At 44.3% G+C, this 25,964-nt stretch overlaps 5 protein-coding genes across 8 annotated transcripts in view; 1 reads left to right on the top strand and 4 right to left on the bottom strand.

Annotated features, from left to right (window-relative positions):
- The window catches only part of LOC111076097 (protein abrupt), a 43,256-nt gene extending 40,665 nt beyond the window's left edge, over positions 1–2,591 (top strand). The window contains 1 exon segment of the mRNA XM_022369724.2: positions 67–2,591. Coding sequence (XP_022225416.2) covers positions 67–485 — 419 coding nt within the window. The 3' untranslated portion in view covers positions 486–2,591.
- On the bottom strand, positions 2,522–11,250 carry LOC111076096 (kinesin-like protein KIN-7O). Of its 3 annotated transcripts, XR_005968006.1 has the most exons (15): positions 10,957–11,250; positions 10,778–10,900; positions 10,347–10,693; positions 9,375–10,285; positions 9,051–9,218; positions 6,651–8,845; positions 5,191–6,566; positions 4,739–5,113; positions 4,514–4,681; positions 4,289–4,456; positions 3,992–4,231; positions 3,809–3,929; positions 3,246–3,745; positions 2,923–3,178; positions 2,522–2,868 (listed from the first exon to the last, which is right to left on the bottom strand). XR_005968006.1 is itself a non-coding variant. In XM_041593947.1 (14 exons), exons 1-14 carry the CDS (start codon positions 11,087–11,089, stop codon positions 3,032–3,034), a joined length of 6,972 nt encoding a protein of 2,323 aa, XP_041449881.1. In that variant the 5' UTR covers positions 11,090–11,250; the 3' UTR covers positions 2,522–3,031. The 3 variants fall into 3 exon arrangements, 2 of the variants coding, with proteins under 2 accessions (XP_041449881.1, XP_041449882.1); XM_041593947.1 differs by having other exon boundaries at positions 2,522–3,178; XM_041593948.1 differs by lacking the exon at positions 9,051–9,218 and having other exon boundaries at positions 2,522–3,178.
- A 1,148-nt stretch (positions 11,251–12,398) lies between these two features.
- On the bottom strand, positions 12,399–17,058 carry LOC111082229 (histone H3.v1-like). 2 transcript variants are annotated; one of them, XM_041593765.1, is made up of 3 exons: positions 16,391–17,058; positions 14,592–16,328; positions 12,399–14,524 (listed from the first exon to the last, which is right to left on the bottom strand). In XM_041593765.1, the coding sequence occupies exons 2-3, from the start codon at positions 15,049–15,051 to the stop codon at positions 12,990–12,992; spliced, it is 1,995 nt and encodes a 664-aa protein (XP_041449699.1). In that variant the 5' UTR covers positions 15,052–16,328; positions 16,391–17,058; the 3' UTR covers positions 12,399–12,989. The 2 variants fall into 2 exon arrangements, with proteins under 2 accessions (XP_041449699.1, XP_022234095.2); XM_022378403.2 differs by lacking the exon at positions 12,399–14,524 and having other exon boundaries at positions 15,329–16,328.
- LOC111082218 lies at positions 16,746–21,077 on the bottom strand. The gene is made up of 4 exons (XM_041593826.1): positions 19,427–21,077; positions 17,719–19,360; positions 16,816–17,648; positions 16,746–16,759 (listed from the first exon to the last, which is right to left on the bottom strand). The coding sequence occupies exons 1-4, from the start codon at positions 19,884–19,886 to the stop codon at positions 16,746–16,748; spliced, it is 2,949 nt and encodes a 982-aa protein (XP_041449760.1). The 5' UTR covers positions 19,887–21,077.
- Positions 21,078–21,169: 92 nt separating this feature from the next.
- Positions 21,170–25,926, bottom strand: LOC111076088. Its single transcript, XM_041593812.1, has 4 exons — positions 25,268–25,926; positions 23,560–25,201; positions 22,232–23,489; positions 21,170–22,169 (listed from the first exon to the last, which is right to left on the bottom strand). Exons 1-4 carry the CDS (start codon positions 25,725–25,727, stop codon positions 22,032–22,034), a joined length of 3,498 nt encoding a protein of 1,165 aa, XP_041449746.1. The 5' UTR covers positions 25,728–25,926; the 3' UTR covers positions 21,170–22,031.
- Between the last annotated feature and the right edge of the window lie 38 nt (positions 25,927–25,964).

Genomic DNA, 25,964 nt, shown 5'->3' with positions numbered 1-25,964 from the left:
CTGGAGTCGCTCTTCCCCATTATGGTGGGACTCTTTCAATAACAATATTCTCTTGTTCGCCTCCAGGCATGGGCATGTCCCAGGAACAGGCTGCAGCAGCGGCGCTGCGGGCCAAGATGGCGCAGCTGAATGCGATGGGACACAGTCTGGACAGCCTGCCGCCGGGCCTGCTGCCCGGACAGTTCGATCTGAGCAAGCTGGCCGCCGGTAATCCCGCCTTTGGCCAGACCGGGCCGGGCCTGTCGATAGAGCCAATTCTGCGACACGATCCGGATGCAGCGCAAGGACCGCTGGCGCTGAACTCCGGCGGCCGAATGCACGGCCATGACATGGACGAGGCGGACAATGACGGGGAGCTGCGGAGAGAGGGTTCAGAGCCCATGGATCTGGGCCTGGACAACAATCAGTCGGGCAGCAACAATGAGGTGGCCAATTCGGATGTCGAAGAGAACTATTCCGAGGATGAGGGCGTGCACAATACATAAGGCCAGCCCAGAGCAGCAGCGCCAGAATGGATGGAGAGTGTCGAACAGTTGTATACCGAATACCCATGGAACATATGTAACGAGTAGCCTTATCCCCCCATGTATACCAGTTTATGTGTACAATACGATATACAATACGATAGAGATACGCAAAATAGGACTAGAAAAAAAAAACAAAACAAAAATCATATTTGTGCCGCTGCCAGAGCTGGCCGCCTATAGTAGAAATTCGATGTTGTGCTTTTTAAACTACCTATACAGATATTTATATATATACATACAAACATACATACATATGTATATATGTACAAATGTACCTGTGTTGTGTATACAATTGAGATGTTCCGACAGGAGAAAGCAAACACCCCGCCCCAACCCATTTAGTTGTAAGATAGATTTCACATTGAAAGCGAAGAAGAAAGCAGCCTGTAAATACATTTAAGAAATACCTGTAGTTGGGCACCCGCCCCCGCCCCCTCCCAGAACCGATCCGTCGCATTTAAAGTATGTTAGGGAAATTGAAATGTTTTATTGTAAGCAGACGACAGCGGATAATTCAGATGTGCCATGCATGCCACAGCTAGAGTCCGAGCGAGTATGCCCTCTACCTATGATATAAGCATACAAGTAACAGCCTTCCATGTTCCAAGTCTAGCCACTCCATTGATTCACAGTGCTCACCATATCTCACTCAGGAACACACTCAGCAAAACCGAAACCAACTCAACCGAACTACCTCAGCAGAATCAGCAGCAGCATCAGCCGCAGATGAATGAGTTTTGTGTGTGCGTTTAATCCTCGAAATACCTTAGACTTCCATGAGTTGTGACTGGTCCTGTCCTGTCCCCCTGTCCTCGTCCTCGTCCTGTCTATATCCATACTATATATAGAAAACTGCGTTCCGTTGGACAGGAAACTTGCCAATATTAAACAGAATAGATTAAGGATCTGCAATGGATCACAATATATACACACAATACGTGAAAAAGTGAATGTTAATTTATATATACAACTACTTATACGGTAAACAGTGCACATTTAGCATAGAGACACACACACACACACACACACACAAACAGAACAACACACTTAAAGATACAGATGCAGATATATAACGGATTGCCTGTCCAGTACCTACTGTACTTAACCCCCAGACAATGGCTAGGATTTGTCAGAGAATTGAATACCTCAGCATACTCAGCATTCAGATCAGACCACCACACACACAGAGAGATAGAGAGAGAGAGAGAGAGAGGGACTCTGGTGAAGAGGTGAACAAGCATCTGCTCCGTTTGAAGAGAGTCATAGGATACTTAAGGAATATTAGATTTAATTAGTTTATATGTGGAAGCACTGCAAGCAAGAGACACACCCACACCCACACCCCGTAGATAGATGTCACTACTCGTCGTAAGTAGTGCCGTGGCCCAGCGTTTCCTGTATGTATTTTAGTTCGAATATGCCTCAGTTATGTCCTAGGTTTATGGTTAGTTTCAATCGAAGATGAGCACAGACAGACTCTACAAGAGTCGCAAACCAACTTGCCTTATTGACCAACATATGTGTTACTTTAGTAATTTTCTACCTCAATTAATTTAAATGTAATTTACTTGGATAATTTATTTTTAAGTTTGCAATCGCAATCAGCAGTCGTCTCGAATATGCATTTCATTTGTTTCGCGTATTCAATGGACCCAGGTCCAAAACGTAACAATAAACTAGATTGGAGAATACCTAAAAGAATTAGCTATGCCTACAATACAAAATCTAATGAATAAAGAAGAACCCTAAGTACATGCGAATATGTTTAATCCTTTTCTTTGATTTATTCCCCTCCTCGTTTTATACCTTCGGTTTTTATTAGATATGTACGTCTCCTTTCTTGTCTCTCTCAATGGAGAGATCGAGAGATCGCAATAGATTGCATTTCCCTATGCTTGAAGTGCATTTAAGGCTAATGCAATTCGGCTAAGATGTTTAGTTTAAAAGCAATTAGTTAAAAGTCGTTACCATAAGCAATATAAGTAGACATCCATGTGCTTAGAAAGTTATAAATATTTATTGAAATTACAATAAAGCCGCGTTATGAAGAACGAAGATAGAGTTTCTATCTGTTATCTGATATTTGCTGGGTGGTTTCGTTTCTTCAATTTCAGGTACATTTGATCCAATGATCATTTGCTCAACAGATTGTTGGGGGCATCAATTTAAAGGTAGGTATTGCCCCAAGTCCACCAGTCCACCACTCTTCGTTCTGTTCCTTCATCAGCTTAGGCGTACAGAAATAAACAGGAAATATAATTCTTATGTGGGACCGTATAATTTTTGATTAGTACAGAAATATGCAGTAGGCAGCGTAGCTGTGTATTCGATACATGTCCACCTTGCAATACTAAAGTTAATGACATAATACATAAATACATTTAAAAATACTCACAAAAATATTGAAAGTTTTGATTTCACACAGAATAAATAAATGGAATTACGATTTGATCTTGATACGGGCATAAAGAAATATACAAATTAAACTACGATAATCTAATGACTTATTTGGCTGAAAAGGCTGCCTCGAGGCCAGCGATTTTTTCACGCAGATCGATCACCTCATCCTTGCGCATCTTGAGCACACGTTTCGCGTACTCGTACTTCTCGTTCATGGCAGACAGTTCCTTCTTCTGCGACTCACATTGGGTCTGTGAATGAATAATATATGGATAATTCAATGTTCAATGATATGCCAAAAACCATCGTTATACGTACCTTGAGTGCATTGATTTGACCTGCTGTGAGCGAGGTCATGTTGGAGGTGTCGCAATTTTCGTTTTGCTTCAGTCTCTGCTCCAAATCTTGGATCGTAGAGTAGCGGGATCGGCACAGTTGAAGCGCGTCTTGATACTTTTGGTTTGTCTTCTCCAGGACCTTCTCCAAGGCAGACTCCGTCTGTGTATCCACCGAGATCGTCGCAGGGATTATTCTGCATGCTTGGCCTTTGGCCGCAGTTGCATTTGATGCAGCTGCTGCTGCAGTCAAGTCATTGATCACGCTAGTGAGATCTTGATTCTTCAGCTTAAGACGTTTCACTTCGGCACGCGCTTTTTCCTGGTCCTCCAAAAATCGTTTGCGTAGCTGTGCATTCTCCTCCTTCAGTGGATGGTTTTTGAGCTCAATGTTTAGCGCAGTCACCTGGCTCTCGCGTATAAAGAGATCACGCGTGTAGTCCTGCAGCTTGCGGTTGAGATCCACACAGTTGCAATTACTGTCTGCAATTGTCAAGAATATTGATTACTGATGTTCAAATCTGTGCTCAGGCATCTCTAACTCACCCGCAGGATCCGTCATGGTCCCCCAGTCACGCACATTGTTCCAGTAGGACTGCCTGCGACGCTCATCGTGAACGCTTAAGCGTCGGCTCTTGCGCATGTCAGACTCAAAGCTAATTGATTTCTGCACAGGAAAGAAGGTCTGGCATTAGATTCAACATTTAAATGGACTTATTCAATACTTACCCTTGGCACAGCAAGGCGATCTGTGGAAGCAGGCGACGTGCTGGATGCATTGGACTCAAAGGAGACATTGCTGGCGTTCGCTTTGAGTCCCTGCAGAGCAGTCAAGTCAGCCTGCAGCTTCTCCACGATTTCGTTGAGAGTGCACAGCTTTTCTTCTAGGTTTCGTTTGTCCTCCAAAAGACTGGACACAGTGGCGTTTATGCGTTCCCTTTCACTGCGATAACTAGTCTCATTGGTTTTCTGAAAATCGCATTCATTAATTAAGTTCAGGAAAATGAAAGTGCTTTAATCGCTTACCATTGTTGTGCGAAGCCTGTCGCATTCTTTGGTCAGTTCCGCCACTGACTTGCGACTGTCTCCATCTTTCTGTTGCATTTCCATTAATTTCTTATTGTTTTCAGCGTGGCTTTGCTCTTGCTGGGCTACAGTACTACGCAAAGAATCGCGTTCTGCCTCAATGGTTTGCTGGAAAAATACCAATCGATCAAACAAAGGAAAGAAGATTGAAGTTTCATGTATTACCAGTGCCGTTTGCAGCCTTTTACATTCGTTGGTCAGTTCCGCCACTGACTTGCGACTGTCTCCATCTTTCTGTTGCATTTCCTTTAATTTCTTATTGGTTTCAGCGTGGCTTTGCTCTTGCTGGGCTACAGTACTACGCAAAGAATCGCGTTCTGCCTCAATGGTTTGCTGGAAAAATACCAATCGATCAAACAAAGGAAAGAAGATTGAAGTTTCATGTATTACCAGTGCCGTTTGCAGCCTTTCACATTCCTTGGTCAGGTCAGCTACTGACTGGCGAGCCTCCTCAGCTTCCTGCCGCGCTTTCAGGCATTTTTTATTGGCTTCTTCGAGCACCAATTTTTGCTGAGACAAGGAATTTTGGAAGACCTCACAGGCTGCATCCTTTGCCTTGAGTTGAGCTACTGACTGCCTAGCCTCATTCATTTCCTGGCGCATTTCTAGGCATTTCTTATTCGTTTCTTCAAGGAGTTTCTCCTTCTCGCTTAAAGCGTTGCGGAGAGCGTCACGTTCTGTTTCCCTCAATTTAAGTTGATCCCCTAGCTTCAAATTGTGTTCTGACTGTGTGGTCAACATGCACAGCTGCTGTTCTTTGGTTTTCTGAAACAAAAACAAAAAAACAAAAACCATCAATCAGAAAGGATAAAGATAATGGAGATGCTGCATGTATCACTTACCAGAGTTGTTTGCAGGGTTTCACATTCGTTTTTGAGTTCTTCCACTGACTGCTGAGCCTGCTCACGTTCCTGATGCATTTTCAAGCATTTCCTATTGGCTTCTTCGATTGCCAATTTCTGCTGAGACAATGAATCCTGGAGGGATACACAAGCTGCATCCTTTTCCTTAAGTTGAGCCACAAGCTGCGTATTGGATTGCTCCAGTTTGGCGGAGGCGTCGCGCAAAGTGCAACACAGTTGTTGTTCCTCTTCAAGCAAACTTTGTAGGTTTCTGGCATTCTTCATTGTCACTTCTAGGTCTTGATTGCTCGACTCCAGCTTCTCGTTGCTCTCTTGCAGCGATTCCAGCTTCAGCTGCAGCTCGTGCCTTGAGTTCTTCAGCTCTGCCACCTCCCGTTGGAGCTGTGCTGCCTCACTGCACATCTTTGCCTCCATTTCCTGTAGCTGATTGGTCAGAACAGTCTCCTGTGTGCTCGCAGAGGTCTTTGCTTCCAAAGCCCCCTTCAGCTTCGATCGAAGTTCTTCGATTTCATCGGTTCGTTTGCTTTGTTCTTTCTGGGAGCTGTTTAGCTCGCCCTGAAGGCTCTCTACTTGTTCTCTTAGCGTAATGTTGACCCCGGTGGCCTCGCTCAAGCACGCCTGCAACCTCTGATGCTGGCAGAATAAGTCGTCAAAGGCCAGAGCCTTCTTTTGAACCCGCTGCAGTTCTTCATTGAGGTCACTGTTCTTCGAGGTGAAAGTCTCGATTTTGTCGAGTAGTTCAGCCTTCTCGGCGGATGTCTGCTTGCTTAAGGATTCCAGTTCCTGCTCCAGCAGATAAAGCTTCTCCAAAGTGCTCGAATGCTGCGCATCCGCCTCTTTGATTTCGGAATGCAGGGCCATCTTCTCCTCGTTCATCTTATCCAGGTCAGTGCGGCACTTAGAACTCAGCTGATCAAAGTCCAAAGTATACCTTTCACATCGCTCTTCAAGCTCCTGAATCCTCTGCTGTGAGGATGTTACCAGCTCATCGAGCTGTTCGGTAGAGTTGCGGTCTCGGGCGCTTAGCTGCGATTGTAGCTTATCCACCAATTCCTGGCTCTTCGCGTACAGCGACTCCAGTTCGAGCTTCTCCTGCTTTAGCTGTTCCAAGACCACGTGCTGCTCTGTCCTGATGTCCTCCAGCTCTGCCTGGTGTTGAGCAGCAGCCTTAGCTTGGTCTGCCATCAACCTGGCCACGCTCTGTTCGTAGCGTTCCCTGCCCTCCTCCCACTCCGTGTTGTATTTGTGGAAATTGGAGCGATATTCGGTCTCGCTTCGCTCTATTTGGTCAAGATACTCGAGCTTAAGGGCATTCAGTTCGTCTGTTTTCTGCTTCTCATTGGCGTCTATCACATCTCTGGCACTCTTCAGGTCTTCCTCAAGAGTCTCGATGTGATTCCTGGCACTCTTTAGGTCTTCCTCAAGAGTCTCGTTGTGATCTCTGGCACTCTTTAGGTCTTCCTCAAGAGTCTCGATGTGATTCCTGGCACTCTTTAGGTCTTCCTCAAGAGTCTCGATGTGATTCCTGGCACTCTTCAGGTCTTCCTCAAGAGTCTCGATGTGATTCCTGGCACTTTTCAGGTCTTCTTCAAGAGTCTCGTTGTGATCTCTGGCACTCTTCAGTGATTGTTCCAAACTCTCGATGCGATTGTCGTGCAGCAAACGCTCCTGCATCTCCGACAGGGAGTCTTCAGCCTTGATGCTGCGCTCCACGAGCTTTGCATTGGTTTCCTGCAGCTGGTCGATGCGGCGCACATCGTCTGCCAATTTCTCTGCTTGTCTTTCCAGGAGCTGCTGCTGCTGGCTGGCATTGGACTGCAGCTCAGCCTGCTTCACCTCCATGGATATGCAGCGTTCGTTCAGCTCCTCAATTTCCGCACGCAGCTGATCGATTTGGTTGTCTTTTTGCTGCATCTGACACAGTTGATCGGTCACGCGGTCTTGCAGCTCGGCGATTTTGTCCTTTAGGTCGGTAAGGGATGCCTTGAGGGCAGCTATCTCAGAGGGCTCCTGGTCCTGCAGCATCAAGGGGGATGTGCTGCCGGGCAGGGTGTCGTCGCCATGGGCTAGCATCAGACTCTCGCTCAGTGTGTTCTCCTTCACCTTCTCCTGCAGCTCCTCACAGACAATGGTTATCTCAGCATTCTGCTTTTCCAGGGACTCGATCTGTCGCTGATACGACTCAACCTTGTTGACTATCACCGATTTCTCCAGTAGAGCCGACTCCAGGTTGGTCATCTGTTCGCGCATCTCGTTGATGGTGCCCTCTGTGGCATCGATCAGCATGTTCTTCTCCGCAATCTCACTCTCCAGCTGGGCAATATGGTCGAGCAGGCGTCTCTGCTCCAGCTCATCTTGCACGGGCGCAGACTCCTGGGTCAGCCTGATAATCTGGAAACTGTGCTGTCGCAGCACGCCCTTCAGGCACACGGCATCGACTGTATCATCATCGAGCGAGTGCGAGACGGTGTGTATGTCTGTAGCAGACTCGAGGCAGAGCTTCAGGCCGGGCACATTGGGCTCATGAATCTTAGTAGCCCTGAAGAGGCGACTGCAGCCCGGGCGATGCTGCAGCTCGATCTCGTGCAGCGAATCTGACAGCCTGGCAAATTTCTCCAAAAATGCGCTGTCTATCTCCGACTCTAGATCGGCCTCACTACACTCTGTGCCGACGCCAGAGCTCTTCATCGATTCGATGTCATAGCTGGGCATAGCACGCTGCTTGAGCTCCTCACGCAGAGCGCTGCACTCGTCCCGAAGGACATCACACTCCTGTACGCTCTCCATGAGCTGGTTGGACATGCAATCGTATTCACGCTGCATGTCCGCATAGCTCGTTTGCACCTCCAACAGCTCTGCTTTCAGCTCATCATTCTGCGCCTTGAGCTGTTCCGCAAGTGCCTTTGGATTAGGCGACTCTAAGATTAAGCGCTGCGCTTCTTCCACGCGCTCTTTGAGAATTACTATCTCGGCCTGCAGTGTCGTGTTGTCAGCCTCCAGCTGCTGGCACTGCTCTGCGGAAGCTTTCGAGGTTCGTCCCAAATCCTCGTACTCCTGCTGCAGCTTTTGGTACTTCTGTTGGAGTACATTGTAGTCTGCCTCCATGGTTTGAATGGCCTGCTGCTGGCTGTGACAATTCTGCTCCAGCCCATCGTACTTTCCCAGCAGAAGAGTCATGTCGTCATGGTCTGTGGATATTTGACTGTTGAGTTGCTCGCAGTCCGCCGTCTTCTGGCTAAGGGCCAGCTGAACGCTCGCCAGCTTGGTGTCGGCATCGGCTAGGAGCCCTTCCAACTCCAGACACTTGTTGCAGCTTGTTTCGGGCAGCGATGTATTCAGTATGGGGGAGCGCATCTGCTCCTCTTTGCTGTTGCGCAGAATATCGCGAGACATTTCGTCGAGAGTTTTCTGCAGATTCTCTATGGTCAAATCCTTCTCCGCCAAGGCCGACAGCAGATCGGTCTCACGCAGCTTTGACTTGGTCTTGTGCGACTGATACTCAAACTCCAAGCTCACAGCCTCACGATTCTCCAGATCCAGCTTCTGTACGGTCTCCTTCAAGGTCTTTAGCTGCTCCTCGTACTCCACGTTCTTCGCATTGGCTGCCTGTACTTCGGCCTGCAGGGCATCGCATCTAAAACAAGACAATGAAACGTTGCTATAATGCTCTGCTAGACTAGACCTTTGAATGTATTTGGTGTATGAAGTGAGTATTCTTAGGGAACGGATCGGATGGCAAGAGGAACTGTTTGACTATTTTTCGTGATAAAATGTGTATGGCAAGCTCTTCCCAATTTATGCTAATTTCGGTCTGATTTTCGATTGCTTGTGGGACTCACCGCTGTGCATTCATTTGGCTCTCTGACTCTAGCTCATCCCGCTGGACTGTGACCTCGGACAACTTCGCTGCCAGAGCCTGGGACTTTTCCCAGTCCCCATCAAAGTGCTTCTCTAACGAGGTAAACATTTGCAGCTCCAAGCGATCGGTTTTCGTTTTCTCCACCAAGCTACCCAAAAGAGTATCAGCCATGCGATGATGTGCAGACAATGAATTAGAGTGTTAGGTGTATGTGTGTGTGTGTGTGTGTGTGTGTGTGTTGAGCAGTAGGTGCATGCTGGGTGATGGTGTGGTTATACATTGGGGAAAAATTGTAATTACTTACCTTGCCACTCCCAACTGCCCAATATTGGGCGTGAGAGCCAGCGCTGGCAGCATCCTGCTGTGCTCTTTCGTCCTCAGTTCATCCGATGGCCGCAAGCCAAAGTCTATGAGCTCCGCTGGCGAGAACTCCTCATCATCAGTGCCAATGTCCAGAGACTTCATAATATTAACTGTCTTGGGACCATTATCGGCACGGTGGCTGATGTGAGAGTTGGGAAAGAAAACCGGCTTTGGCAGCTGCGAAAGCTTCGATGGCCGCTCCTTGCTGGGCTCGGCCGGGATGCAGGGCAGCGGTGTGGGCAGGCCACCCTCTGGAATCGAGGTGGTTGGACACCAGGTGCGGCGGCGCTTCTGCAGGCGTTTGTCGTTCAGCGAGTTGCTGGTGATGATCTTGTGCATGTCGTTCTGGATGCGGTTCTCAAGCTGCTTCACCTTAAGCTGACTCTCGTTCTTGCGCTGCTCCTCGGCCAGGCGATCCTTCAGCTCCTTAATCTCCCGCTCCAGCCGCTTCATCATTGTGGCATCGGAGACCATCTCGTTCACCTCGGGCTTAATGCGAATTTTTTTGGCCCGCATGGCGAAATTTATGGTCGACTGCGACTCCTCGATTATCGAGGGTTTGATGGTGCATATTATGGACGTGAAGGCGTTGCCGCCCAGCGAAGCCTGCAGAATTCGCGTCAGTTTGGAGTCGCGGAAGCTTATATACTTATTGTCGACGTTTTCCGACAGATTCTTGATCACATTGCTGAGGAACAGCAGACTCTTGTTGATGTGGCCGCCCTCCTTGAGGCGTGCCCCGCGCGCACCCGTCTGATCGGCCCGCTCGGAACCGGCCAAGTCTACCAAGTTCAAGACACTTTGAATGACGGCATCGTCCTCAGTGCGATCGCTCTTGCGCGACTCGATGATCTGCAAATACAGAACAGAAGCTGAGATCCGGGGAGCAGAAGATCAGTTTAAGCAGACTTACGATACGAAAGATGGCATGGGAGCGACTGGAGCGCTCGTTCATATTGGTTTCGCCCACTGTGCGCTCCTTGTTGCCCATGCAAAGGAATCGCAACAGATCCGCCTCGCTGGTTATGATGCACTCCTCGCAGTTCACATTCACAATGCCATTGCCGGCCTCGTGTATCTTGAGGTCCTGGTTCTTCTTGTTCAGCAGATCATAGATCTTCTCGTTGTAGATCTCAATGTAGCCCACACGCAGCAGAAAGTCGCGATCGTTGTCGTTAGCTATCTGCTTGAAGATCTCCTTGGCCGCGAGCACCATAACGCCTAGATTCTGGTTGTCGCCCATCATTGTGTACGTTTTGCCTGAAGGGAGTTCGCATGTGTGTGCGTGTGAGTGTCAGTGTGTCAGACATATGTGCATGTGCATGTGCAGAGATGTATAAATACCTGATGACGTCTGGCCGTAGGCAAAAATAGTACCATTGAAGCCCTGCATGCAGGCATGCACGATATGCTTGGCCATGCGGTCAAACACCTCCTGGTTATTTGCATTCTGGTCGAACACATAGTCTGCAAATAGGAACATTATGATATTTGAATGTTCTCTCTATGATTTCCACACTCACCGAAGACACACGGATCGGCCTGGCTGTCGATTAGATGTATGGACCGACCTTCTTTCACTTCCCACACAGAGGAATCGCCGGCCTCGCGGGGACGCACCTTAATGCACACCTGAATTGAACTCTTCGCAGACATTCTCGGGCTTAACTTGAAGTGTTATCACATTCAAACATTCACAAATCAATTGACAATTTACATAAAAAGACACTGGGCAATGAAACTTCAAGATTCTAGATCGAAATTTTTGCTTTTTTCATGGCGTACGACGCACGTACAGTTAAATTCGAACAAATGCCGCTTCGTTAGAGGTGTCAAACCATCGAGGGCACTATCGATAGTATCGTTGTTTTGCTGCTATCCGCTACTATCGACGGTTTTGCGACTATCATGATAGTATCGCGCTACAGTTGTTGCGCTTTTGATATGTTTGGATTGGCTGCTCTAAAATACGAAGACAATTTTGTAAACAAATCGACAGGTGGCATCTAATTTTTACAAAAATTACATTCAAAACTATCGATGGCTTAACTATCAATCGTTTAACAGACCCACAACATTTATCAATAAAATATACCGCCTGACCCACAGAAATATACTTAAATATACCATGACATTATCAAAATATACCGTAAATATACTGACGGGGACGGCAAGACGTTGATATTCCTCGATTTTGATATTCCGTTTAATATTACTAGCTAGTTGGCCCTCTCAGCCCTAAACAAATAATTTTACCCAATCTCATCAATCAATTTTGAACATAATTGGCTCGTTTTCGTTATACGAAATATACCGCTGAAATTAATAGCCTGTTCACGCTAGGGTTGATAGATTGAGCAAATCTCATGTTTTTTTTCAGTTTAGTTATTGCAAATTGTCTTTGGTTTATGGTATTATGACATCAGACATGACTAACTTTGCTGCCCAGCGTCAATCTACCCGTTGCTGCCGAGGAATGAGTCCCTTTAAAGAAAAAGTTCTAGTTGTACATATTTACGTTTTGCTCACCTCGTATTCAGAAAAAAATTTAAAAATCTGTACCTCCAATCGACCTTGAGTTGAAGGATCTCTAACGGATTTCAGTATGTCCATTGAGTTTTTCAGGAAGTCATGGGACGGTAGAGGAAGCCCTTGAAGCTAGTCCTCGAAGTAATCTTGGCCAATTTCGTAGTCTCACTAAAGTCGAGCGAGCTGTTGTCTATGCACAGACTTTAGTAGATCTTGATCAGATCTCATCGTTAGTGCAGCAATGAGTTCTTTCAATCAGCCAGCTGCATGGTATTCTTCTATTTGCATATGGTCAAAACTGCAGACTGTTCGTTACATTCGCAAGCATATTTTAACGGAAATTGTCACAAAAACACATGAAACTGTGTATTTTTAATATTTATTGTATTTGCCTTTAAAATATCAAATCTGTATTGAGATTTTATGTTCACAAAGATTTTTCTGTACTCTTAAATAACAGAGTAATGAACGTCAAAATTGACTATTACGCTACACAATTTTCGAAATAGGTTTTCAAGCTGCGCAACCCCTTCGAAAAAGTATGCTCTTCTGTAGCTTAAGGATGGAAGTAATAAAGTTAATTACATTTATGACTATATATCAACCTCTTCGATGGTGTTTTTCGATTCTGAAGTATTTTTTCGTTCAGAAAATCAATGTAATATTAAAATATTTGACTGACGTCACAAACATAATTCATTTCAGAACATAGACAGATATTATTATATTACTGATTTAATGCTTTATTTCAAAAGTAGTCTGAAAAGGCTTAAAGAAGTGTAAGTATTTTGTTTGGTTACACAAATAATTGCGGTAGAATTCTTTTTCATTACAGATAATAACATAACTTAATAACTTAATAACTTCTAATAACTTAGTTCTACTCAAATATGTTAATGAGCAAGTAAACTAAAATGTTGTTTTGATATTACAAAACCTTTTTGTTAAGTGCCATGTTTTTATTCATTTATTCATTCATTTATTATTCAGTGCAAATTTTCGAAACTATCAATAGGTGTCGTGTTGGTCATTGTGTTTTATGATACAGTGGGAGCAGTAAAACCAAAAAAATGATTAAGAACCAAAATTTGAAAAAAAAATGTTTTGACGTGCTGTCGTTTCTTGCGATTTCGACCATATGGTTTACAGATTCAAGGCGGCATAAAGGTGCTATCGGGAATTTATTTCCTTTCCAGAAATCCAATTCAGCGGACATTTTTATTTCCGCCCGTTTCTTGCCATTGATGTGTATAACAATTTCATCGTAGCAGGCATCCAACATTTCGGTGAGGATTTCAGTCGAATCTATGTCGTCATGACCGGAGTGGTTTGGATTACAGTTGATATGGATTTCAGCTAGCTTTTTGCAGTACTTTATAACCGTTAGGACACCAGGCGATATCTGGTCTAGCATTTCATTGGCATTCAGGTAGAGCTTTTCGAGTTTGATTAGTTGAGACAGAAGCTTAATGTCCAGAGGATCAGCGAACTGACATTCCAAAGTTCGCAAAGATTTCAGGCGGGACAGTTCCTTTGCCTCCACGGCATCGATCTTTCTTTTCAAACACAACTTTTGTAGTGTCTGCGACTCCCTCGAAGCCAGAGCAGCCAGGAGGCCGTGGAGGGATCCTGGAGATGATGTCACAGATTTAATAGTCAACTCCTCGAGCACGGGTAGCTGCGCGAGGAGCTCAGCGTTTTGTGTTTCGGCAAATACAAACTCCAGTCTCTTCAGGGATGCGATTTCAGATACAGCTGCGAATTCCTCTGCCGTGATAGATACCAACAACAAGTCCGTCAATGTGGGTGCGTTCCTGAATCCATTGAGAATCGGCTTAAATGAACCACCTTGGAGCGATCTGTGAATTTTAAGCGAAGACAGACCAGGCAGAGTCGAAAGGGGACTGTAGTCGGAGGCACTCTCATTCTCCTCTCCCATAAAAAGTGTAAGTAAGCCACATGGTTCATATGATATTGTCAAATTGACTAGCGCAATGTACAGATTCCCTTTTGACTCCACTAAAATCCTCCGAACTGGTTCCGATAGTGGGCCAAAGTCATGTTTGGACAGTATCTTCAAGTAATTGAGTTTGGTCAGTTGGGACAAGAGCCCAATGCTCTGGGGATCGTCAAATCCACACTCCACTCGAATTAATGTATCGATCTGGGCCATTGCCTGCGTTTCATTGTGGTCCAATGTTGCATAGACTATGGACAATGTGTAGAGGTCTTTGCAGGCCAATCCCTCCAGCAGGGGCTGAAGAGTGCCCTTCTCGTGGACGCCTGCGATTTGTAAGTATTGCAGTCTGGGAATCTTAGCCAAAGGCCTGTATTCGCTTGCATCGCGGTCGGTTCTCATTTTGAAGGTGAGTTGTTGCAAATGTTCGCAATGCGGGGCGATCGCGGCCAGCCTCTTTCCTCCCGTTTCATTATTCATGTATTCCAGAATGAACAAGTTTTTGTTCAGGCGGCAGATTTCAATCAAATCATCAATATCCATCCGGATATCTAACCGGAGCGTCTCAAGGCTTCTAATTCCTCCCAGACCTTTTAGGGTGAAGCCTGAAAATAAATAAATGTTGCGTGCTACAAATGTAAGCCCCTAGACCCAGACGTATGATGCTCTCACCCCGTACATCAATGAGCAGCCTTTTCAGATTTGGCTTGTTTTGGAGTTGATCTATCACGGTGTGAAATGCTTCAAAGTGATCACTCTGGAATGATTCCGATTCGCAACGCAATGAGACAGTGGTCAAATGTGCGTCCCTGATGGCGTGGCTGAGCTCCCTCCAGTAGGTTTCCTTTTCTTTTGCTGACTTTCTCTTTAACCGGGCATTCACATCTTCAAAGTCGATGTGAGTTATGTACCTCGGAAAGCGCACATTTTCCCAAAGCCTGTCATATAGATCAATTTTCCATTCCTGGATCAGATCGTCAAAGGTGTCGCAGCAAATGGCCAAGATAATGAAATCTTCATACTTGATTTCGTGGGGCGCATTTGGTTTCTCTCTCTCGCAGTTCTCTTTTATGTACTTAAATATTTCAAAGAAGCAATCGGGTGGCAGTTCAAAAATGCTCATTTGACTCATTTTAAGTTAGTCACGGCGTTTGATTTGTTACAATTGCGAAATGTTTTTTTATTGAGACGGTTATTGATATTTTATATTTTTATTTAACTTTTTTGTTTCGCTGGCAAAGTTTTTGCTTGTCTAGTGAGTGACTCATACACATGGACGATTAGTTTTCTTCTAATATCATTTGTAATACTAAAATTTAGAATTGTAATTCACTGGTTAATACGGCACCAAGTGCATGTTATATTAATGCACCGAATACTTTATAATTGCACTTTAAGGAACAGTCTTACATATATAAACTGTACGGATAATTTACACGTCTCTCTAGCACGTCAACGTTCTCCGGAATGCAGCTACAGTGTCTGCTGCAAGCACGAAAAGCTGTCCTTTAAGCCTATGGAAGCTTTTTATACTCCCTTTATTTTCCTGGAAAGATTGTCTCTATCTTTATGGTTATCTTATCTCACTTTCGATCGACATGGGACGCGCCTCTACTTTTATACCCGTTACTCATTTTGGTATATGTATAAGTATTCACATATGTAATCTTAAGATTGTTGTAACCTATACGATCTATTTCTGTAATTGTCTTTTGGTATCGCTGCTCGCAAAAAGTGACGAATTCATATTTTGGTTAATGCGGGGAGGTGGATCTCTCCGCGATCTATCTTTTCACACCAACACCAGCCGTTATATCTCGATCCCAATCTTAGGTTAATTTTATATTGAAGCTTTCAATTTCCAATGAAATTAATAAAGGCCCTGCACCGTATAACTGCGCAAGTTCCCATTGAAATCCACACAAATCCATTTATTTTTGGAGGTGTAAAATTGAGTCTTTCTTCTGGTCAATCGTTTTGGAAATTTAGCAAATTTTCCGGCAACCAGACTCGCGATTTGAGGCATAAACTATGGGTGATGTGCGCAGACCTGGTTGTGTTTTTGACCCACTATACGACCGTTGAAAGGGATGGGGCGTCCGCGAGAGTGCAATAATATTTTTACTTTAGCGTCGGACAATCAAAAAGTTTCCCTCTGTGGTTGTCGAATCGCCAAAGCCAAAGCGAAGCATTCAGCTACACCATATCCATCCATTTCTCGCTCTCTTCCTCGCTATCTTTCTCGCTCTCTTCCTCGCTATCTTTCTCGCTTTATTCCTCGCTCTTTTCCTCGGTCTCTTCCTCGCTTTCTTCCTCGCTCTCTTCCTCGCTCTCTTCCTCGCTATCTTCCTCGCTCTCTTCGTCGCTCAGATTGTTCACAATTAAATACGTTTTATCGATGGAAGTCATCTGAAAGTACGAAAGCACAAATTTATACAAATTATATCCTACGGGATATAAGCTTCGCTTACCATTTTTTTTAATTGAACAGATGACTGGGAAGTCCGTATCTCCAATGGACCTTGAGTTGTGGGATCTCTCACGGATTTCAGTATGTCCAGTACATTTTTCAGGAAGCCTTGGCGGAGGTACCAGAATGTATTTCGCATATTAATAGTCTTAAGCTTTCGACATCCTCGGAAGATGTCAAGCAGGTGCCCAGAAATATATATTAATTCCTGTTCCGAAGCGATTTCCAAAGTCTCGAGATTGGTCATTTTAGCCAAGAGGGCAAAGATTTCTTTCTCTTTGAAGGCACACCTTAGGCTTGTGATTGAATCAACCTGCACGAGGTGGCGAGCCCCTTCAAGGTCGATACAATTGCGCTTAATAGCCAAAGTCTTTAATTTGGTTGCATCATTCAGTGAAAGTGCCCGGAAGAGACCTGATAAAGAACCCTTTTTGCGGGTATATGAGATGGTCAACTCTTCTAAATGCAAAAACTCTGACAATCGCTCAATGCCCTGGGTATCTTTGATTCGGAGCTTCAAGGACTTCAGTCTCGGAATTCGAAGAACAAGGCTTAAAACGGTAGCTAATTCCTGACCGACTGCCGGACCATCGATGGTTAGATTCTGAATCTTTGATTCGCCAGAAGCTGCAACAGCAGTGAGCAGATCTACCAGAGAGGCTTCACCTTTCCTAGTTTTCATGACCAGCTCCTCGATGCAGGAACGCTGTGACAATACATCGAGACCCTCTGTGCTGCAGAACCCGCAGCTGAGTCGCTCCAAGGAACTTATAGCAGATACGTCGGTCACCTCTTGGGGGGTGAGACTTTCGCCCTCTACAGTCAGATGTGTTAGTGTGGGGCACTTCCTGGCGGCAAGAGTCCGAAGTAGGCTCCCTAAAGAGCCCGTTCGATGGGAAACAACAATGAGCACTGCTAGATGGGGAAGTTGTTCCAGCTGTTCTATTTCCACGTCCTTAACATGGGATAACCCGCAGGCCAGTTTTCGGAGAGACTTCAGTTTAATCACTTCCCTCAGCTCTGCATAGTTCAGTTCTTTCTTCGGAAATATCTCCAGGGTCTGCAGAGTCTTCCCTTGACAGGTGGCCAGCTGGCCCAAGAAATCGCACATGAAGCCCTCTTTGTAGACTCCAGAAATAGTAACGTGCCGCAAATTCTGCAGGCTAGCAAGGGGATTCAGTCCAATGTCGTCTTGTAATTCATTAGCCGTTTTGTTAATAATATTCAATTTCCCGGTGGACTTATCGAACGTGATGTTTCTAGGGGATGGATGGATGGATAGAAAAACAGTTTAAACTTTTGCGATCGACCTATGATTTGTTTACAAACCTGCGAACCTGTCCATTCAATTCTAATTCATTCCAAACTTCGAAATTGCTTAAATGGAGTAAGTGTTGGAGACTTCGTATATCGGAGATGGGGCCTTTAAATTTTGTCAACGAAGTAATCTTGGCCAATTCCGTAGTCTCACTAAAGTCGAGCGGACAGAACGGAGTGCACAGACTCTGTAGATTGGAATTAGTTCTCATCGCTAGGGCGGCAAAGAGAGCCCTCGGTTCCCCAACTACGTGGAAATGTATTTCCATATGGTTTACAGATTGAACGCGGGCTAAGGATTCTATCGCGAGTTTATTTTGTCTAAATAAAAGCATGTTAACGAACAATTTATTTTTTTCACGATTCCCGGATATGCCGAAAAAGCTGTCGTTGAACCGTATATTAAATTTATCTTGGAAGGCCTCCAACATTTCGACGAGGATTTCAGACGATTTCATGTCCACATGACCGGAGTGGTTTGGCTTACACTGGATGTGAATGTCAGCCAACTTTTTGCAGGACTTTATAACTATAAGGACCAAAGGCAATATCTGGTCTAGTCTGTCCATGGCATTCAGGTTCAGCTTTTTGAGTTCGGGGAGTTGAGACAGAAGCTGAATGTCCAGAGGATCAGCGAACTGACATGCCAAAGTTCGCAAGGATGTCAGGCGGGACAGTTCGTTTGCCTCCACGGCATCGATCTTTCTTTTCAAACACAACTTTTGTAGTGTCTGCGACTCCCTCGAAGCCAGAGCAGCCAGGAGGCCCTGGAGGGATCCTGGAGATGATGGCACAGATTTAATAGTCAATTCCTCGAGCACGGGTAGCTGCGCGAGGAGCTCAGCGTTTTGTGTTTCGGCAAATCCACACTCCAATCTCTTCAGGGATGCGATTTCAGATACTGCTGCGAATTCCTCTGCCGTGATATTTTCCAACGACAAGTCCGTCAATGTGGGTACGTTCCTGAATCCATTGAGAACCGGAGTCAAAAGTGGACTGTAGTCGGAGGCATTCGCATTATTCTCTGTTGTATAAAGATGAAGTGCTCCACTTTGACTGTATGATAATGAACAATTTTCTAGCTCAATGCTCGTTTTCCCTTTTGACTCCACTAAAATCCACCAAACTGGCTCCGATAGTGCTCCAAAGTCATGTTTGGACAGTATCTTCAACTGTTTGAGTTCGGTCAGTTGGGACAAGAGCCCAATACTCTGGGGATCGTCAAATCCACACTCCACTTGAGTTAATGTTTCTATCTGGGCCATTGCCTGCGTTTCATTGTGGTCCAATGTTGCATCGACTATGGACAATGTGTAGAGGTCTTTGCAGGCGAATCCCTCCAGCAGGGGCTGAAGAGTGCCCTTCTCGTGCACTCCTTTGATTTGTAAGTATTGCAGTCTGGGAATCTTAGCCAAAGGCCTGTATTCGCTTGCATCGCAGTCGGGTCTCATTGCGAAGGCGAGATGTTTCAAATGTTCGCAATGAGGGACGATCGCGGCCAGCCTCTTTCCACCCGTTTCATTATTCATGTATTCCAGAATGCGCAAGTTTTTGTTCAATCGGCACATTTCAATCAAATCATCAATATCCATCCGCACATTCAATCGGAGTTCCTCGAGGCTTCTAAGTGCTCCCAGACCCTCTAGGGTGTAGCCTGAAATAAACAAATGTTCCATGTTAAATACGTATGCCCCTAGACCTAGACATATAATGCTCTCACCCCGCACATCAATGTGTAACTCTTCCAGATTTGTCTTGTTTTGGAGTTGATCTATCACGGTGCGAAATGCTTCCATGTGATCACTGTGGAATGATTCGGGAGCGTAAAACAAAGTGACGTAGGTTGCGGGTGCGTCCCTGATGGCCTGGCTGAGGGAGCTCCAATAGGTTTCCTTGTACTTTGCTGACGCATTCTTCAACCGGGTATACACCTCTTCAAAGTCGATGTGAATGTTGTCGATCCTGAAGGTTAAATACTTCTGAAGACTGATATATAGTGTTATATTCCAGTCACAGAGCAACGCGGCACACGGCTTGCAACATGCGGCAAAGTTAATGAAATCTTTATACTTGATTTCGTCGGGCGCATTTGGTTTCTCTCTCTCGCAGTTCTCTTTTATGTACTTAAATATTTCAAAGAAGCAATCGGATGGCAGTTCCAAAATGCTCACTTGACTCATTTTAAGTTAGTCACGGCGTTTAACTTGTTACAATTGCGAAATGTTTTTTTATTCAGACGTTTAATGATATTTTATATTTTTATTTAACTTTTTTGTTTCGCTGGCAAAGTTTTTGCTTGTCTAGTGAGTGACTCATACACATGGACGACTAGTTTTCTTCTGATATCATTTGTAATATTAAAATTTAGAATTGTAATTCACTGGTTAATACGGTACCAAGTGCATGTTATATTAATGCACCGAATACTTTATAATTGCACTTAAGGAACAGTCTTACATATATAAACTGTACGGATAATTTACACGTCTCTCTAGCACGTCAACGTTCTCCGGAATGCAGCTACAGTGTCTGCTGCCGGCGCGAACAACAGTTCGCTGGGCTTGTGAAAGCTTTTTAAACTGCCTTATTTTCCTGGAAAGATTGTCTTTATCTGTATGGTTATCTTATCTCACTTTTGTTCGACAAGTGTAGCGCCTCTACTTTTACAGCCGATACTCAATCTGTATATATTTAATCTTACGATTTTTATTTTTATTTATTTTATTTTTTTTTATTCAGACGTTTAATGATATTTTATATTTTTATTTAACTTTTTTGTTTCGCTGGCAAAGTTTTTGCTTGTCTAGTGAGTGACTCATACACATGGACGATTAGTTTTCTTCTAATATCATTTGTAATATTAAAATTTAGAATTATAATTCACTGGTTAATACGGCACCAAGTGCATGTTATATTAATGCACCGAATACTTTATAATTGCACTTAAGGAACAGTCTTACATATATAAACTGTACGGATAATTTACACGTCTCTCTAGCACGTCAACGTTCTCCGGAATGCAGCTACAGTGTCTGCTGCCGGCGCGAACAACAGTTCGCTGGGCTTGTGAAAGCTTTTTAAACTGCCTTATTTTCCTGGAAAGATTGTCTTTATCTGTATGGTTATCTTATCTCACTTTTGTTCGACAAGTGTAGCGCCTCTACTTTTACAGCCGATACTCAATCTGTATATATTTAATCTTACGATTTTTATTTTTATTTATTTTATTTTTTTTTATTCAGACGTTTAATGATATTTTATATTTTTATTTAACTTTTTTGTTTCGCTGGCAAAGTTTTTGCTTGTCTAGTGAGTGACTCATACACATGGACGATTAGTTTTCTTCTAATATCATTTGTAATACTAAAATTTAGAATTGTAATTCACTGGTTAATACGGCACCAAGTGCATGTTATATTAATGCACCGAATACTTTATAATTGCACTTTAAGGAACAGTCTTACATATATAAACTGTACGGATAATTTACACGTCTCTCTAGCACGTCAACGTTCTCCGGAATGCAGCTACAGTGTCTGCTGCAAGCACGAAAAGCTGTCCTTTAAGCCTATGGAAGCTTTTTATACTCCCTTTATTTTCCTGGAAAGATTGTCTCTATCTTTATGGTTATCTTATCTCACTTTCGATCGACATGGGACGCGCCTCTACTTTTATACCCGTTACTCATTTTGGTATATGTATAAGTATTCACATATGTAATCTTAAGATTGTTGTAACCTATACAATCTATTTCTGTATTTGTCTTTTGGTTTCGCTGCTCGCAAAAAGTGACGAATTCATATTTTGGTTAATGCGGGGAGGTGGATCTCTCCGCGATCTATCTTTTCACAACAACACCAGCCGTTATATCTCGATCCCAATCTTAGGTTAATTTTATATTGAAGCTTTCAATTTCCAATGAAATTAATAAAGGCCCTGCACCGTATAACTGCGCAAGTTCCCATTGAAATCCACACAAATCCATTTATTTTTGGAGGTGTAAAATTGAGTCTTTCTTCTGGTCAATCGTTTTGGAAATTTAGCAAATTTTCCGGCAACCAGACTCGCGATTTGAGGCATAAACTATGGGTGATGTGCGCAGACCTGGTTGTGTTTTTGACCCACTATACGACCGTTGAAAGGGATGGGGCGTCCGCGAGAGTGCAATAATATTTTTACTTTAGCGTCGGACAATCAAAAAGTTTCCCTCTGTGGTTGTCGAATCGCCAAAGCCAAAGCGAAGCATTCAGCTACACCATATCCATCCATTTCTCGCTCTCTTCCTCGCTATCTTTCTCGCTCTCTTCCTCGCTATCTTTCTCGCTTTATTCCTCGCTCTTTTCCTCGGTCTCTTCCTCGCTTTCTTCCTCGCTCTCTTCCTCGCTCTCTTCCTCGCTATCTTCCTCGCTCTCTTCGTCGCTCAGATTGTTCACAATTAAATACGTTTTATCGATGGAAGTCATCTGAAAGTACGAAAGCACAAATTTATACAAATTATATCCTACGGGATATAAGCTTCGCTTACCATTTTTTTTAATTGAACAGATGACTGGGAAGTCCGTATCTCCAATGGACCTTGAGTTGTGGGATCTCTCACGGATTTCAGTATGTCCAGTACATTTTTCAGGAAGCCTTGGCGGAGGTACCAGAATGTATTTCGCATATTAATAGTCTTAAGCTTTCGACATCCTCGGAAGATGTCAAGCAGGTGCCCAGAAATATATATTAATTTCTGTTCCGAAGCGATTTCCAAAGTCTCGAGATTGGTCATTTTAGCCAAGAGGGCAAAGATTTCTTTATTTTTGAAGGCACACCTTAGGCTTGTGATTGAATCAACCTGCACGAGGTGGCGAGCCCCTTCAAGGTCGATACAATTGCGCTTAATAGCCAAAGTCTTTAATTTGGTTGCATCATTCAGTGAAAGTGCCCGGAAGAGACCTGATAAAGAACCCTTTTTGCGGGTATATGAGATGGTCAACTCTTCTAAATGCAAAAACTCTGACAATCGCTCAATGCCCTGGGTATCTTTGATTCGGAGCTTCAAGGACTTCAGTCTCGGAATTCGAAGAACAAGGCTTAAAACGGTAGCTAATTCCTGACCGACTGCCGGACCATCGATGGTTAGATTCTGAATCTTTGATTCGCCAGAAGCTGCAACAGCAGTGAGCAGATCTACCAGAGAGGCTTCACCGTTCCTAGTTTTCATGACCAGATGCTCGATGCAGGAACGCTGTGACAATACATCGAGACCCTCTGTGCTGCAGAACCCGCAGTCGAGTCGCTCCAAGGAACTAATAGCAGATGCGTCGGTCACCTCTTGGGGGGTGAGACTTTCGCCCTTTACAGTCAGATGTGTTAGTGTGGGGCACTTCCTGGCGGCAAGAGTCCGAAGTAGGCTCCCTAAAGAGCCCGTTCGATGGGAAACAACAATGAGCACTGCTAGATGGGGAAGTTGTTCCAGCTGTTCTATTTCCACGTCCTTAACATGGGATAACCCGCAGATCAGTGTTTGGAGAGACTTCATTTTAATCACTTCCCTCAGCTCTGCATAATTCAGTTCTCCGTTCGGAAATATCTCCAGGGTCTGCAGAGTCTTCCCTTGACAGGTGGCCAGCTGGCCCAAGAAATCGCACATGGAGCCCACTTTGTAGACTCCAGAAATAGTAACGTGCCGCAAATTCTGCAGGCTAGCAAGGGGATTCAGTCCAATGTCGTCTTGTAATTCATTAGCCGTTTTGTTAATAATATTCAATTTCCCGGTGGACTTATCGAACGTGATGTTTCTAGGGGATGGATGGATGGATAGAAAAACAGTTTAAACTTTTGCGATCGACCTATGATTTGTTTACAAACCTGCGAACCTGTCCATTCAATTCTAATTCATTCCAAACTTCGAAATTGCTTAAATGGAGTAAGTGTTGGAGACTTCGTATATCGGAGATGGGGCCTTTAAATTTTGTCAACGAAGTAATCTTGGCCAATTCCGTAGTCTCACTAAAGTCGAGCGGACAGAACGGAGTGCACAGACTCTGTAGATTGGAATTAGTTCTCATCGCTAGGGCGGCAAAGAGAGCCCTCGGTTCCCCAACTACGTGGAATTTTAGTTCCATATGGTTTACAGATTGAACGCGGGCTAAGGATTCTATCGCGAGTTTATTTTGTCTAAATAAAAGCATGTTAACGAACAATTTATTTTTTTCACGATTCCCGAATATGCCGAAAAAGCTGTCGTTGAACCGTATATTAAATTTATCTTGGAAGGCCTCCAACATTTCGACGAGGATTTCAGACGATTTCATGTCCACATGATCGGAGTGGTTTGGCTTACACTGGATGTGAATGTCAGCCAACTTTTTGCAGGACTTTATAACTATAAGGACCAAAGGCAATATCTGGTCTAGTCTGTCCATGGCATTCAGGTTCAGCTTTTTGAGTTCGGGGAGTTGAGACAGAAGCTGAATGTCCAGAGGATCAGCGAACTGACATGCCAAAGTTCGCAAGGATGTCAGGCGGGACAGTTCGTTTGCCTCCACGGCATCGATCTTTCTTTTCAAACACAACTTTTGTAGTGTCTGCGACTCCCTCGAAGCCAGAGCAGCCAGGAGGCCCTGGAGGGATCCTGGAGATGATGGCACAGATTTAATAGTCAATTCCTCGAGCACGGGTAGCTGCGCGAGGAGCTCAGCGTTTTGTGTTTCGGCAAATCCACACTCCAATCTCTTCAGGGATGCGATTTCAGATACTGCTGCGAATTCCTCTGCCGTGATATTTTCCAACGACAAGTCCGTCAATGTGGGTACGTTCCTGAATCCATTGAGAACCGGAGTCAAAAGTGGACTGTAGTCGGAGGCATTCGCATTATTCTCTGTTGTATAAAGATGAAGTGCTCCACTTTGACTGTATGATAATGAACAATTTTCTAGCTCAATGCTCGTTTTCCCTTTTGACTCCACTAAAATCCACCAAACTGGCTCCGATAGTGCTCCAAAGTCATGTTTGGACAGTATCTTCAACTGTTTGAGTTCGGTCAGTTGGGACAAGAGCCCAATACTCTGGGGATCGTCAAATCCACACTCCACTTGAGTTAATGTTTCTATCTGGGCCATTGCCTGCGTTTCATTGTGGTCCAATGTTGCATCGACTATGGACAATGTGTAGAGGTCTTTGCAGGCGAATCCCTCCAGCAGGGGCTGAAGAGTGCCCTTCTCGTGCACTCCTTTGATTTGTAAGTATTGCAGTCTGGGAATCTTAGCCAAAGGCCTGTATTCGCTTGCATCGCAGTCGGGTCTCATTGCGAAGGCGAGATGTTTCAAATGTTCGCAATGAGGGACGATCGCGGCCAGCCTCTTTCCACCCGTTTCATTATTCATGTATTCCAGAATGCGCAAGTTTTTGTTCAATCGGCACATTTCAATCAAATCATCAATATCCATCCGCACATTCAATCGGAGTTCCTCGAGGCTTCTAAGTGCTCCCAGACCCTCTAGGGTGTAGCCTGAAATAAACAAATGTTCCATGTTAAATACGTATGCCCCTAGACCTAGACATATAATGCTCTCACCCCGCACATCAATGTGTAACTCTTCCAGATTTGTCTTGTTTTGGAGTTGATCTATCACGGTGCGAAATGCTTCCATGTGATCACTGTGGAATGATTCGGGAGCGTAAAACAAAGTGACGTAGGTTGCGGGTGCGTCCCTGATGGCCTGGCTGAGGGAGCTCCAATAGGTTTCCTTGTACTTTGCTGACGCATTCTTCAACCGGGTATACACCTCTTCAAAGTCGATGTGAATGTTGTCGATCCTGAAGGTTAAATACTTCTGAAGACTGATATATAGTGTTATATTCCAGTCACAGAGCAACGCGGCACACGGCTCGCAACATGCGGCAAAGTTAATGAGATCGGCATACTTGATTTCCTCGGGTTCAGATGGTCTTTCGTCCTCGCAGTTTTTTTGTATGTACTTAAATATTTCAAAGAAGCAATCGGGTGGCAAGTTAAAAATGCTCACTTGACTCATTTTAATTTAATCTTTGATTTTTTAATTGATCTGGCACAATTGCGAAATGTTTTCTTTATGAAGTCGGTTATTGGTATTTTGATTTAACTTTTTGTTTCGCTGGAAAATATTTTGCTTATCTTGTGAGTGACTTATGGACATGAGCGATTAGTGAGTGAGTGAGTGACTCATGGACATGAGCGATTAGTTTTCTTTTAATATTATTTATTATATTATAATTTAGAATTATAATTTTTT

This window comes from Drosophila obscura, unplaced genomic scaffold (genome assembly GCF_018151105.1).
Source record: "Drosophila obscura isolate BZ-5 IFL unplaced genomic scaffold, ASM1815110v1 contig_200, whole genome shotgun sequence".
NCBI classification, from domain to species: domain Eukaryota; kingdom Metazoa; phylum Arthropoda; class Insecta; order Diptera; family Drosophilidae; genus Drosophila; species Drosophila obscura.
The sequence above is the reverse complement of the archived record's forward strand: the minus strand, read 5'-3'. Positions and strand labels throughout refer to the sequence as shown.